General features: G+C 39.0%; 1 protein-coding gene across 1 annotated transcript; it reads right to left on the bottom strand.

The window, feature by feature from the left end:
• Window positions 1-4,654: 4,654 nt before the first annotated feature.
• On the bottom strand, window positions 4,655-5,278 carry LOC109218431. Its single transcript, XM_019382793.1, has one exon. It carries the CDS (start codon window positions 5,276-5,278, stop codon window positions 4,655-4,657), a length of 624 nt encoding a protein of 207 aa, XP_019238338.1.
• Between the last annotated feature and the right edge of the window lie 8,179 nt (window positions 5,279-13,457).

Below are 13,457 nucleotides of genomic sequence, written 5' to 3'. Positions count from 1 at the left end.
GGTTGAATAGACATGTAAATATTGTGGATAATAGTATGTAGCTGAGCTGGTAATATAAACGGCAGTTGATCTAAATGCCAATTCTGACTGTAGTAATAATTTGAAACAGTTTTATGTTCCTCAGCTCTTGGAAGGGGTCCATATATATATATTGTCGAATTAAAGTATTCTGGTTAAGCCAAGGATCCATCCAGAATTTTACATGTTTACCTGTCACTAAATTCCATTTAAACCCAATTTTACAATAAGACCATTCTTGCATTATATTACGCCAAGTTGTTGAGCTATTTTTCCTGTGTATACTAGAAGGTTTTATATAACTATGTAATAAAACTTGTGCCCATAGTTGATTAGGGTTTTGAAAAAGCCACCATGCAAGACTTGCATGGAGAGCTTGATTTTTAAAGATAAGATTCTGGATGCCCAAACCTCCTTTATCCAGAGGTTGTGTGATTGTAGCCCATTTAAGAAGATGTAATTTTTTTTATTTATTGTGTTGCCCCAAAGGAAGTTCCTTTGGTACCTACATAGGGAAGTAATTATATTAGAAGGTAATTTGATATACTGCATGATATGATTGGGAAGAGAGTTTAAAGTTGGACGTATTAAAGTTGTTCGTCCTGCCTTTGTTAAAAAATTTATTTTCCAGCCAGCCAACTTATTTTTAAAATTTTCTATTAAGAACTGGTAATCTATTTTTGTTGGTTGACTAGTAAAAATTGGAAAACCTAAGTACTTTCCAAAAGTTTTACCCTCAGTCATGTGGAACAGTTGTAGTATAGCATTTCTAAGAGTGAAAGAGCAATTTTTGGAGAAAAATATCTTAGATACTCCAAAATTGATTGTTTGGCCTGAGTGATTAGTAAACTGTGTAAGTGTACTAACCATCGCTTGGCAAGATTTTGCTGTAATCTTGGAAGTAAGAATAATATCATCCGCAAAAAATAATTGGGATAATTGAGGCCCTTGATGACCTAATGAGACAGGTGACCAATTACGATAATCAACTGATGTATTTATCCTTCGTGAAAACTTTTCTAAGCATATAATAAATAAATAAGGTGACAGAGGATCTCCTTGTCTAATTCCCGTGTGGGTTGGAAGTATTCAGTAGGATTTCCATTAATCAGTATTGAAATATTACTAGTTGTAATACAAGACATAATAAGCTTTATGAAGGTGGGTGGGAAATTAAGAGAGCATAGAGAGTAATGGATAAAAGACCATTCTAATTTATGAAAAGCTTTCTCTAAGTACAATTTTAGAAGAATATTGACATTATTGCCTTTCATGTTTTTGAAGCGAGTCATAACATCTTGTACTATAATAGCATTGTCTGCAGCCCTTCTATTTATTTTGAAAACTAGATTGAGTTGGGTTGATGAGATGTTGTAAAAGAGGTTTTAGGCGGTTTGCAATAATCTTTGTAATGATTTTGTAAATCGTATTACAAAGACTAATTGGTCTGTATTGATAAATAGTGGAAGCATTCTTATTCTTGGGTATCAAACAAATGGAAGTATTATTTATGGAGGGGTCAATTTATGTTCGTTGAAAACCGTATGACAAAAAGATTTTACTGAGTTGCCAATGATATTCCAGTATTTTTGGTAGAAAAGTGGATGAAGTCCATCCGGACCTGGTGCTTTAAGAGGTTTGAAGGAATGTATAGCATTTGTAATTTCCCAGTCTTGTAATGGTTGAGTTAAAGTAGATTGGTCGCCCGATGATAAAACATTTGAAAGGCTGATAGAAGTATTTTGAGAGGATCTAAGTTGCTGAGTTTGAAATAAATTATGATAATAAGTAGTAATATTATCCCTAATAGAAATAGGGTCTGTTATCCAATTACCTCCCTGATCTTGAATGGCTGTAATACGGTTAACCCTTCTACGATTTATAGTACTTAGACGAAAGAATTTTGTATTCGCATCCCAGTCGTTTAACCAGTCAACACGTGACTTAAGTTTCCAAAAATCTTCTTCTAATTTTAGAATTGTTTTAAGATCCACTATGAGTGTACGTTCTAAATTATGTAAGAATAGGCTCGTAGGATAGTGGTTTGAGGACTGAATACCACTGATTCGAGCCATTAGCTTCTTTTTATGTTTGAATATATTCCCAAAAGTAGAAATATTCCATTCTTGTACTTGTGTAGTAAATTTATTAATAGTAGGGATTAATTGAAAATGTTATAACCAAACTTGGTTAATTAATGAAGGGAAAGTAGGATGGGAAACCCAAATTGTTTCAAATCGAAATATTTTTTTTCTTGGGAGAGGGTAGTATTGTAGTTCTAATTTAAGCGGGCAATGGTCTGAATCAATACGAGGAAGATGTGTAACAAGTGTATTAGGGAATTGATTAAGCCAATCATAATTAGAAAAAATACAATCTATTCTTTCAAGTATATTACTATTGTTATGTTTACCATTTGTCCACGTATAGCGACTCCCTTTATAACCTAAATCTGTCAAGTTGCAATAGTTGATACAGTTTAAGAATTTATTAGTTCTTGAGTTATTTATCGATAAGCCACCAAACTTATCATCTGCTTCCAAAATTTCATTGAAGTCTCCCCCAATTACCCAAGGTCCCTTAGAGTTATCAAATATGCACATTAAATTGGCCCATAATAATTGTCTGTTAGCTAAGTTAGGACTAGCATAAATAGCAGTAACCAAAAATTTAAAGGGATTGGGGAGCACCTGAACATTGCAGTGTATTTCCTGACCTGTGGAGGCTACAGATTCCACATGCAACACATCAGCCAACCACAATATCGCAATTGCTCCAAATTGGCCAATAGCTGCAACCTCTATAAAGCTTGTGAAGTTAAAATCATCCTTAGCCATTTGGTGGTTATTACTGTGATTTTCCAGCAGAACAACTAGACCTGGCCTGTTGTAGTCAAGTAAGGATCGAAAATTCCTTCTAAAATCATCTGAATGAACACCCTTGCAATTCCAAATAATAAAATTCATGTGGCTGTCAGTATAATCAAACAGGCGACTGTTCCTTTGATCCCTTTGAGTGCTCGTCTGGCCAGGTCTGAAGACGAAAGTGGGCATTAGAAGCATTGCATATTTCCCTACTGCTGGATTTGTAGTTGGCCTTAGACGGAATGAGGTTCTGAGGAGATTTTGAGGACACCTTATATAGATCTTTCTTTCGTATTCCTCCTTCTGGACAAAGACTTTTATTCCATCTAGAAATGCATGGATTGGTCGAGTTTCTCTGTTGTAAGCGACTGCTGCATCTAGTTCTACTTGAAAATTTTGGTCTTGTTCTTCTGGAGGGGGACTGTGTGGGGGTGATTGAGTGGGTGATGAAACTGGGGTTGGAGGTAGCAGTGGATCCCAGTAAGGTTAGATCCACGGTGTGGCAGTATGGGGGTGTGGATAAAAAGGCATTTGAAGAAGGTGTGGATGAAGATGAAGTGGGTCCCAATATGGTGTTGGTAGGGGAGGTTGTTGGTATGGCGCAATGTATGGAGCCTGGGTCATTGACCAATGGTACCTGCTGTAAATCTCCATTCCTAATTGCATGCCCTCCATCACTATCTGAGCCAGGTCCCTGGGGTGGTTGATAAGGATGGTCACCTCTTGATGGTTGACTTCCATCGTAAAAGTGAGAGCATGGCTTTGTAGCCCGGTCTCCAGCCAAGATGTGAGCTGCGTTGGTGCATGAGGAGTCTGTGCAGTGTAAACTATGGTGCTTGGTTCCATGATCAAGTGTGGAGGAGGAAGAGAGTAAGGTGTGTGATTGTGGAGCAAACGATGAGTGGACTGGTTTAGTGTTGAGTGGTGTCTCCTTAGGTAATTGAGATTTGGTGAGAACATCTTTTTGATGGTGGAACTTGGAAGGTGAAGATATTGTTAGGTGGAGTGTGAGAAGTTGTGTCTCGATTTAATAGAGTTATAATGGAGGATGTATCAATGGTGGAGGAGGTCGGTTGGATTGATTGATGTGGTGGTAATGTGTTTGTGTTGTGTGAAGAGGTGGTCAAACAATCATTGCCTCGTTGCATGGAAATTGTGAAATTAGTGTTAGGGGTGGACGATGAGGGAGGAGCAGGTGTAGTTGTGTCTGGTATGTCACGTAGTAGGGTTTGCATGGTATTTGGTGAGGATGTGTTTAGACAGTAGGTGTGCATGTGGAGGGGACTTACATGGCCATTTGCATGGCATTGCGAAGATGTTGAATGTGGACTAAATGGTGAGTGGACCGGTTTAATAGGCACTTGAGTGCATTTTGGAGGAAATAATTTTGCATCTTTTGCTTGTTGAGGTAGTGTAGCAGATACTTCCAAATCCTCATTAATTAATGAAGCAAAAGGATTAGTGGTTAAAGTAGGTGGGTTAGGCTGTATCGTGTTTTGTTGGGTATTAGGTATAGTAGTAGGGTTTTTAAGAGTTAAGTGTGTAAAAGGAAGAATAAGAGGAGTAAAGGTGGAAGACTTACCTGAAAAACCTAGAGGATGAGTGGATTTATCGACAGTGTTATAACTAGATTTGGTAAAAGTTTTTTTCTTTGGGAATTGTACTATTTTCCATTCTGCCGTTGATGGATTTTGTGTAGGGTTAGGGGTAACTTGTGGATTGAGATAGTTAATATCAGAAGGGTGTGCACCTTGCACTTGATAGGTGCAAATTCATTGGTTATGCCTCATCCGACCACATTTAATGCATAGCAAATTCAATCCTTCATAGAGGATGTATTGCTTCTGATTTCCAATATAAACATGTGAGCTTAAAGGTTTATCCAACTGTATTTCAACACACAGTCTGGCATATCGACCTCTTGTTTTAAAAGAGGTACAATTATCCACTGATAATAATTTACCAATCTTATTACCCACTTTCTGAAGAATATGAAAATCATAAAATTCAGTAGGTAATTCCGGTAGACGTAACCATATAGTGAAATAATTTATTTTCGTCTCCGATGCCATAAATTTTGGTTCCCATTGACGAACTGAGAGAAAATGATTCAAAATGAACCAAGGGCCATTATGTAAAGCACGAATTTTATTTTCTTCCTTTTGAAACATTAGAAGAAAAAAATTGGAGCCCAAATCGATTAGACGGAGGTTTTCTGTGGGTTGCCAAAGAGTATAAATTTTTTGTCGAAGTATTTCACGTTCCAGCTTCCGACCATAAACCTTAGCAATTACTGCATATTGCCAGGGTTTATAAATTCTACTCTTTTCTTCGAGTGAAAGTGGAATAAAATTTGATGCAGCTACTGGTACCTCTTGTTCATCCTCAATTGTCATGGAAAATGTTTGAGGGTCCTGGCCGTTAGGGGATGAGAAATTATGAGTTGTAGAGGTTAGAGTGTTGAGGTAGGATTTGTGATATGAAACAGTATGAGGGATAGGGAGGTCAGGCGTATCAATGATCATTGGTCGTGTTGGATTACTTTGGGAAATTTGGGTTGTGTTTGAGTGTGTAGAGATATCTGGGGGTTTGGGAGGTTTAAGAGTTGAAGAAACAGGTAGGTGTTGAGAGTAAATGAGAACCATCATCAAAAGAAAATAAATTTTTAGAAGTCTTTCTCTCAAAAATAAAAAAATAAAAAAAAAATCAAAATAAAAAATTCAAAAAACAAAAAATTCCATTCTTCTTTTAAAGCATTTCATTCGAAAATTCAATGAAAAAAAATCATCGAAAAAAAAATATTTTTCTTTTTCTTAAAGCTTTCATGGTCTGAGTTTTATAAAAAGTAGAAAAAAAAGAGTTAGTTTATTTACTTTATTCTCGATCTTCCCGAACTACGCAAGATCTGATTCATGCGGCGTCATGATACGTAGGCAATCCCTATCGGATTCGATCATAGTCATAAATAAACTGAGAGAAAAATAATCTGAACAAAAAAAGAAAAAAAATTGAGTGAAAAAGAAAGAAAAAGTGAAAATAAAAGAGAGTGACAAAAAAAAAAGAGAAGGCCAAAAATAAAAGAGCGGCAGAAAAGAAATGAAAAAAAAATCAAGAGTGATTAAAGAGAGGCAAAAAATAAAAGAAAAGAGGTACATACTGAGAGAGTTAGTTAAGGCCGGATGAAACATGCAACCGTTCAAACACATGGTAGAAGCGTTTAACTGTTTAGGTGCATTGCATCCAAACGTGCAATTTCCTATCTGGTAAGCGTCTCAAAACTAACAAGGTTATTGCGTGTGCAAAATAGCCACATTTTGGTGGTTGGTTTTGTTGGTAGTCTAGCCTCCCCTCCTTCACAAGATCCAAAGGCACAGATGGCCTTCGCGAGCAATCTACCACTCATCGGTCCTGAGGATAGCCCGACATCGGCTATTCTGCAGCTAGAATCAGCAGCTGTTGAAGAGAATAAGACGTTGCGTCTCCACATATTGGAAATGTGGTACGCCTAGTCTAATGGTAGGGAACCGCCATGTGCAATCCCTGGGTTTCCTGAGTTGATCCCCAGGTCAGGTGAGGTTACCAACGCCCCCGTGCCCAACCCGCTCATCCCGTACTGGCACCCTCCAATGCTATCCAATGTTCCTGGCATGCCTTCAGTGGTTCGCCCCCAGACGCCAGTTTCCAAGGCACCTCCAATATTGTTCTCTGCAGCACCAGTCTGCACCAGAGTACAAAAAACTTTACCATGGTCGTATGTTTAGCCTCCAATGTTCGCCTTTCATGGTCCACAGCTTCAATCAGAAATAACATATGTGACCACGTACTCTTCCACTCAACCTCCGCAATATGACCTCTCGATGGAGCAGGAAAAGGTTGTTAAAAATCCTGAGCAATAGGAAATGGTTCGGAAGATGAAGAGCCTGGAATAAAGCCTGAAAAACATGCAAGGTCCGAGTGGCCAAAAAACTGTCTCATACTCTGACCTTTGTATGTTTCCCCATGTCCACTTGCCAGCTGGCTTCAAGATGCCAAAATTTGAAATGTACGACGGGCATGGAGACCCGGTCGCTCACCTGAATAGATACCGTAACCAGTTGAGGGTCGCTGGTGGAAAAGAGGAGATGCTAATGGCCTATTATGTGGAAAGCCTCACCGGAATCGCTTCTGAGTGGTATACGGATCAAGAAATTACTCGTTGGCACGTGTGGGATGATATGGCCGAGATTTTGTCCGCCAGTTCCAGTATAATGTTCACATCGCTCCCGACAGAAACTCTTTTCCAATTTGAAAAAGAAAACCGCGGAAAGCTTCCGCGAATATGCTGTCAAATGGCGTGAGCAAGCTGCCAGGGTAAAGCCTCCAATGGATGAAATTGAAATGGTCACGGTCTTTCTACAGGCCCAAGAGGCAGACTACTTCCAGAACATGATGTCTACTATGGGTAAGTCGTTTGCTTTTAAGGCCACATCACAGGCTGCCCAGAGTGGTTCAGAGGGTTTCATGAGCAATAATGGAAGTGAAGAGGGAGTCATGATGGCTTCAAGCTCGAGGGGGGGCCGCAGGTCATTCAGCCAATCATATGTGCCTCCTATGGTCCCACCACACTATTATCCCCTTCAAGATGATGCTTATGCCGTGGCACCGCCTCCTTACGCGGTGATGAACGCGCAACCTTACACGCGGCCATAACATTATCCACAAAACCGAGCTCCACGTCCCAGAAATGCCCATCCTTACCAAGCTCCATATAATCCTCAACCAAATAATCCACAATACAATCCCCGCCCAAGAGAGCCTTTCAGAAAGAATCAGTTCACCCCTATTTGTGAATCATATTCAAGCTTGTTCCAAAAGCTAATCAGGCTAAATCTATTGCAGCCAGTGGCACCGAACCGGCCGAACCCCGAGTCCCCCTCGCACCGAGCTGATGCTAGATGTGAATACCACTCTGGAGCAGTGGGACACAGTACAGAGGACTGTTGGACCCTCAAAAGGGCAGTTGAAGATTTGATTGAAGCTGAAAGAATTATTTTTCAAGATGAAGAAGCTCTTTATGTGATGAACAATATGTTGCCTGCCCACAACAGCGGGCCAATAGTCAAAATGATTTGTGAAGATGAGGAATTTGATCCGGCACTGAAGGCCATTGCAGCCATTGCCGAGACAGAAGAAAATCCAGAAAACGGTGGCCAAGCCTGAAAGTTCCCAATCAGACGGGAGTCTCAGTAGCCAGTCTTGCTATCCTTTCTACATTCAGATTATCTCGGGGTGTGATCCGGAACGTTTTACTTTATCGTCCTTCTTTCTGATGTAAACCCTTCTATCATAGAAAAACTGAAAAAAAAAATCAAAAATCAAAAATCAAAAAATCAAATGAAATTAATATTTAATTGTCCGGGAATGTCGCTTTTCTTAATCTTGTCATTTTTCTTATTCTCTTTTTAGTTCTGTTAAATGTAGATTTCAATAACATGACATGCTTGCAGACTTCATGCCCAGATCCTTAAACGCTGTCAAACCTCGAAATAATGAATCAAGAATTAGATCACAATGAAGATAACTTTAAGGAAATAAAACAAAGATTCGGAACATCTGAAGGAAAATTGATTCCAGATTGGAAAGCTCCATACATTGCAACAAGAGTACTGCAAAAAGAGTGCGTTGTACTTGGGACACATCAAAGGAAATGTCCCTGAAACAACTGTCGATGAAAATGCAGTCAAAGGTACTATGTTGGATCCTCTATAAAACATTAATGTTCTCCGGTTGGGATGAAGAAGGATTTTATTCTCGCTACCCAAACACTATCAACCCTTTGCAAACCCTTTGAGCCGGTTAGTCTTCTTTGATTACCCTATTTGGAACCTGAAAGTATTGTCGGAAAAAAAATTTTGAAATGAAAAATAGAAAAAAAGAAGAGAAGAAAAAGAAAGATACAAAAAAAGAAGAAGGGGGAAATAAAAGACAAAGAAATTGGAATGAAAAATGACAAAAAAAGAGAGAAGAAAAGGAAAGGAAAAAGAAAAAGAAAACAGAAAAAGAAAAGAAAAACAAACCAAAAACAAAGTTCCCTGAACTACGTTCGACTTAATTCCGAAAGGATACATAGGCAGCCTCTCTCTGGGGTTCAGTCACATCAAAATAAAAATCCAAATTCCCCCTAAAAGTGAAACTGGGGCAGATGTTATAATGGATCGACGATGGTTTCGCCCGAAAGGTTCCAAAGTTGTAACTCAATCCAAATCCTTTTTACCCCAAAACCCTGTTCAAGTCCTTCTGACCAATCGGCAAAGAGGTTCGGAATCGAAGGATACAATTACTTGGATCTGATACAACAAAATGAGAGAAATAAAATGAGAGAGTCTTACTCGTGAAAATCCACACGGGCACCGTAAGGCGATGGTAAGCAGAGAAATTGAAATGAGAGAGTCTTGTTAGTGAAAACTCACAAAGAGCACTATAATGCGATGGTGATAGGAGAAATGAGAGATGTCAGCTGGTGAAAACCTGCAAAGAGCACCCCTGATTGAAAAGAGGATCCTCACAGCCATCGGCATCGACAGAGTCCTAGCAAGGTTTCTCGATTTTGAGGCAAAAGTTGTGATGAATTTATGAGAGTCGGACAGCTTATATAGATCAGGCATCCAGTCCAAAAGGCATGTCATGTTCATTGAAGTCTGCACGCACTCCAGATAAGTCCTTCTTTCTTTTCCCCCAAAGGGATACCTCTTGTCTAAATTCATTTATCAAGTCTTTCGTTTGTTTTTCCTTTGAATCTCTTTCAGTCTAACTTTATTCCGAAACTGAGACAAAGAAGGGATGGCAAGACTGATTTACAGGGTTCAAATTTGACACGAGCTAATTTGCAATAAGGCACCCAGCCTCGTTAGGGGCATCAAGTCGACTTCGACCGGCCATGGTGGCTGATGTTTTGAAGTTGAAAACTCTTGGATGTTGAAAAGGTTAAGTCCTACGCGGCTAACCGTCTCGTCAATGTTTTGAAAAGGCAAGGTACCCAAATGATTTGAAATTAAAGTTAAGAGAAAGAAGCCAGAAATGAAAGGCCTACGAAGGCGAAACAAAGTTGAAAAAGGTAAAGTCCCACGCGACTAGCCATTGCGCCAAAGTTTGAGGAGAAAAAGTTCCCTAATGCTACGAAGTTAAAAATAAAAGAAAAAAGAAAAAAAAAAGAAAAAAAAGAAAAAAGAGGAAGAAAAAGAATTCAAAAATGGATAGGCCTTCGAAGGCAAAATAAAGTCGAAAAGGTTAAGTTCAACCGACCAACCGTCATGGCAAAGTTTTGAAAAGCCAGAGTTTCTCCAGGGTCAGAAATGCAATCGGTATTCAGGAAAAAACCAGTTGCAGATGAAAGGGGTCGAGATCAAGGGTTTGAAATAATCAAGGCCACAAAACCAACCACCGTTTCAAACTGACAAATTTTTCTTTGTTTGAAAAACAGGAAACAGGTGTAATTCAAAGCAACCTTAGAAGAAGCAGGTGCAACCAAAAAGAAACTGCGCAAGGGCTAGAAACGGCTTTGCAGCAACAATCCAAAAAAGGGAAGTAACTTCCAAAATTCTTTCCCGCTCACTGATTCCATGAAATAAATAATTAAAAAAAAAAAGAAGAAGAAGAAGAAGAGAAGAAAAATTCAAAATCATGGTAGCCTAGGATCCCCAATCTCTAGCTACGTTTTTTCCAACATAAGGTCTCCACTCCCTAGTTGATTTTATCTTAGACATAGGGTCTCCACTCTCTAGTCTACTTTTCCAACATAGGTTCTCCACTCCCTAGTTGAATTTATTTTAGACATAGGGTCTCCACTCCTTAGTCGCGTTTCCAACATAGGGTCTCCACTCCCTAGTTGATTTTGTTTTAGACATAGGGTCTCCACTCCCTAGTTGAATTTATTTTAGACATAGGGTCTCCACTCCCTAGTCGCCTTTCCAACATAGGGTCTCCACTCCCTAGTTGAATTTACTTTTAGACAAAGGGTCTCCACTCCCTAGTCGCCTTTCCAACATAGGGTCTCGACTCACTAGTTTAGTTTATTTTTAGAGATAGGGTCTCCACTCCCTAGTTGAATTAATTTTTAGACATAGGGTCTCCATTCCCTAGTCGCCATTCCAACATAGGGTCTCCACTCCCTAGTTGAGTTCATTTTAGACATAGGGTCTCCACTCCCTAGTCACCTTTCCATTACTAAAAACAAGGATTTAGCGACGAAAAAATTCTGTAGCTAAATATAAAAATCCGTCGCTAATCTCATTTAGCGACGGATTAGCAATGAATTATCAAGAATTTGTGTTAGCTACGAGCATTTTAGCGACAGATTAGCGACGACGTTCGTAGCTAATTCCAGTTTTTCTTGTAGTGTTCCAACATAGGGTCTCCACTCCCTAGTTGAGTTCATTTTAGACAAAGGGTCTCCACTCCCTAGTCGCTTTTCCAACATAGGGTCTCCACTCCCTAGTTGAATTTATTTTTAGACATAGGGTCTCCATTCCCTAGTCGCCTTTCCAACATAGGGTCTCCACTTCCTAGTTGAGTTTATTTTTAGACATAGGGTCTCCACTCCCTAGTCGCTTTTCCAACATAGAGTCTCCACTCCCTAGTTGAATTTATTTTAGACATAGGGTCTCCACTCCCTAGTCGCCTTTTCCAACATAGGGTCTCCACTCCCTAGTTGATTTTGTTTTAGACATAGGGTCTCCACTCCCTAGTTGAATTTATTTTAGACATAGGGTCTCCACTCCCTAGTCGCTTTGCAAACATAGGGTCTCCACTCCCTAGTTGAAGTTATTTTAGACATAGGGTCTCCACTCCCTAGTCACTTTTCCAACATAGGGTCTCCACTCCCTAGTCACTTTTCCAACATAGGGTCTCCACTCCCAAGTTGAAGTTACTTTAGACATAGGGTCTCCACTCCCTAGTCTGCTTTTCCAACATCGGGTCTCCACTCCGTAATTGAATTTATTTTAGACATAGGGTCTCCACTCCCTAGTCACTTTTCCAACACAGGGTCTGCACTCCCTAGTTGAAGTTATTTTAGATATAGGGTCTCCACTCCCTAGTATGCTTTTCCAACATAGGGTCTCCACTCCCTAGTTGAATTTATTTTAGACATAGGGTCTCCATTCCCTAGTCACTTTTCCAACATGGGGTCTCCACTCCCTAGTTGAAGTTATTTTAGACATAGGGTCCCCACTCCCTAGTCTGCTTTTCCAACATAGGGTCTACACTCCCTAGCTGATTTTAGTTTTGATATAGGGTCTCCACTCCCTAGTTGATTTTAGTTTGGATATAGGGTCTCCACTCCCTAGTCTCTTTTCCAACATAGGGTCTCCACTCCCTAGTTGATTTCATTATAGATATAGGGCTCCACTCCCTAATCTTTTTTTCCCAAGGATACACAATCCTAATTTTAGTGCTTTCAATAAAGAAATAGTTTAGATTTTTGTTACAAATAACTCACGAAATTTTCCTAGTGAAAACTGGGGCAGAAAATTTCGTTCGTTTGTTTACTTTGGTGCCTGAACAGGTTTCCACCATGAGGAACAAGGTTTGGGATGACCAAAAGAAGAAGTCTCAACCCAAATAAAAGGAAGGAAGAACAAGAAAAGAAGTAGAAATCTAAATATAGAAGCGGAGAAAAGATGCGGGCTGCTCAAAATATGATTAAAAACACAAGCTTTGCATATCCCGCCTTGATCCGAAAAGCTGAAGAAGAATGAGTCAGCAGCTGCAGCTAACGAGCATCATGATTCAGATCAGAGTCTGTAGGAAGAACCATCCAAGACTTAATACCAAGCTTTAGAAGGTTATAGATAGGAATCTTGTAACTGGTAGTTGATAGGCCTAGCTAGTTTAGATTTTCATTTTGGTGTAATAAGGAGCTCATTAAGCAGAAGCAGCAGCAACAACAGTGAAATCACAGCTTCTCGGTAGTCCCAGCTACCAAAACTTCCAGAACTGCACCGACCTGATTTCTTTATAGGCAAGGATATGTAGGCAACCTCTGAAGCAAGCTACGGTCAAACTTTTTCAAAATGATTCCAAATGGAGTTTCAAACGGGCAAAACTTGCTCGTAATTGCTCACTTTATCTTTGCCCGAAAACTCTTCATGTTTCCGAGCAAAGAGGGGCAGCTGTGAGCACCTAATTTTTGCCCTACATGAAAATAAATCCTAAAATGGACCAAAAATAATTTAAATTAATTTTTAGGATTTTTTCTTTATTAGTTGCATTTCATGCATTTTTAATATTTTAAAATCGTAGAAAAATCATAAAAATTGTCACATTTTAATTTTATGCCATCTTAGGTTTAATTTGCATTTAGGAATTAATTACTTTGCTAAGTGCATCATTTAAATAAATAAAAATCAAAAATTGCATTCTTAGGTAAATTAATTAATTAGTTGCATTAATTCATCATTAGGCAAAATAAATGAATTGGCTAGCCATATAAAAAAGTAGATTAAACTAAATTAGAGTCTAAAATGGCTAACATTGCAAAAATCAAGGAAGAGAAAGAAAGAGTATTGAATTGGTCTTGTTTTTAAATTGGGCTAATTC

The sequence above is a fragment of the Nicotiana attenuata genome, unplaced genomic scaffold, assembly GCF_001879085.1.
Source record: "Nicotiana attenuata strain UT unplaced genomic scaffold, NIATTr2, whole genome shotgun sequence".
NCBI lineage: Eukaryota > Viridiplantae > Streptophyta > Magnoliopsida > Solanales > Solanaceae > Nicotiana > Nicotiana attenuata.
This window is presented reverse-complemented; position numbering and strand designations above follow the sequence as displayed.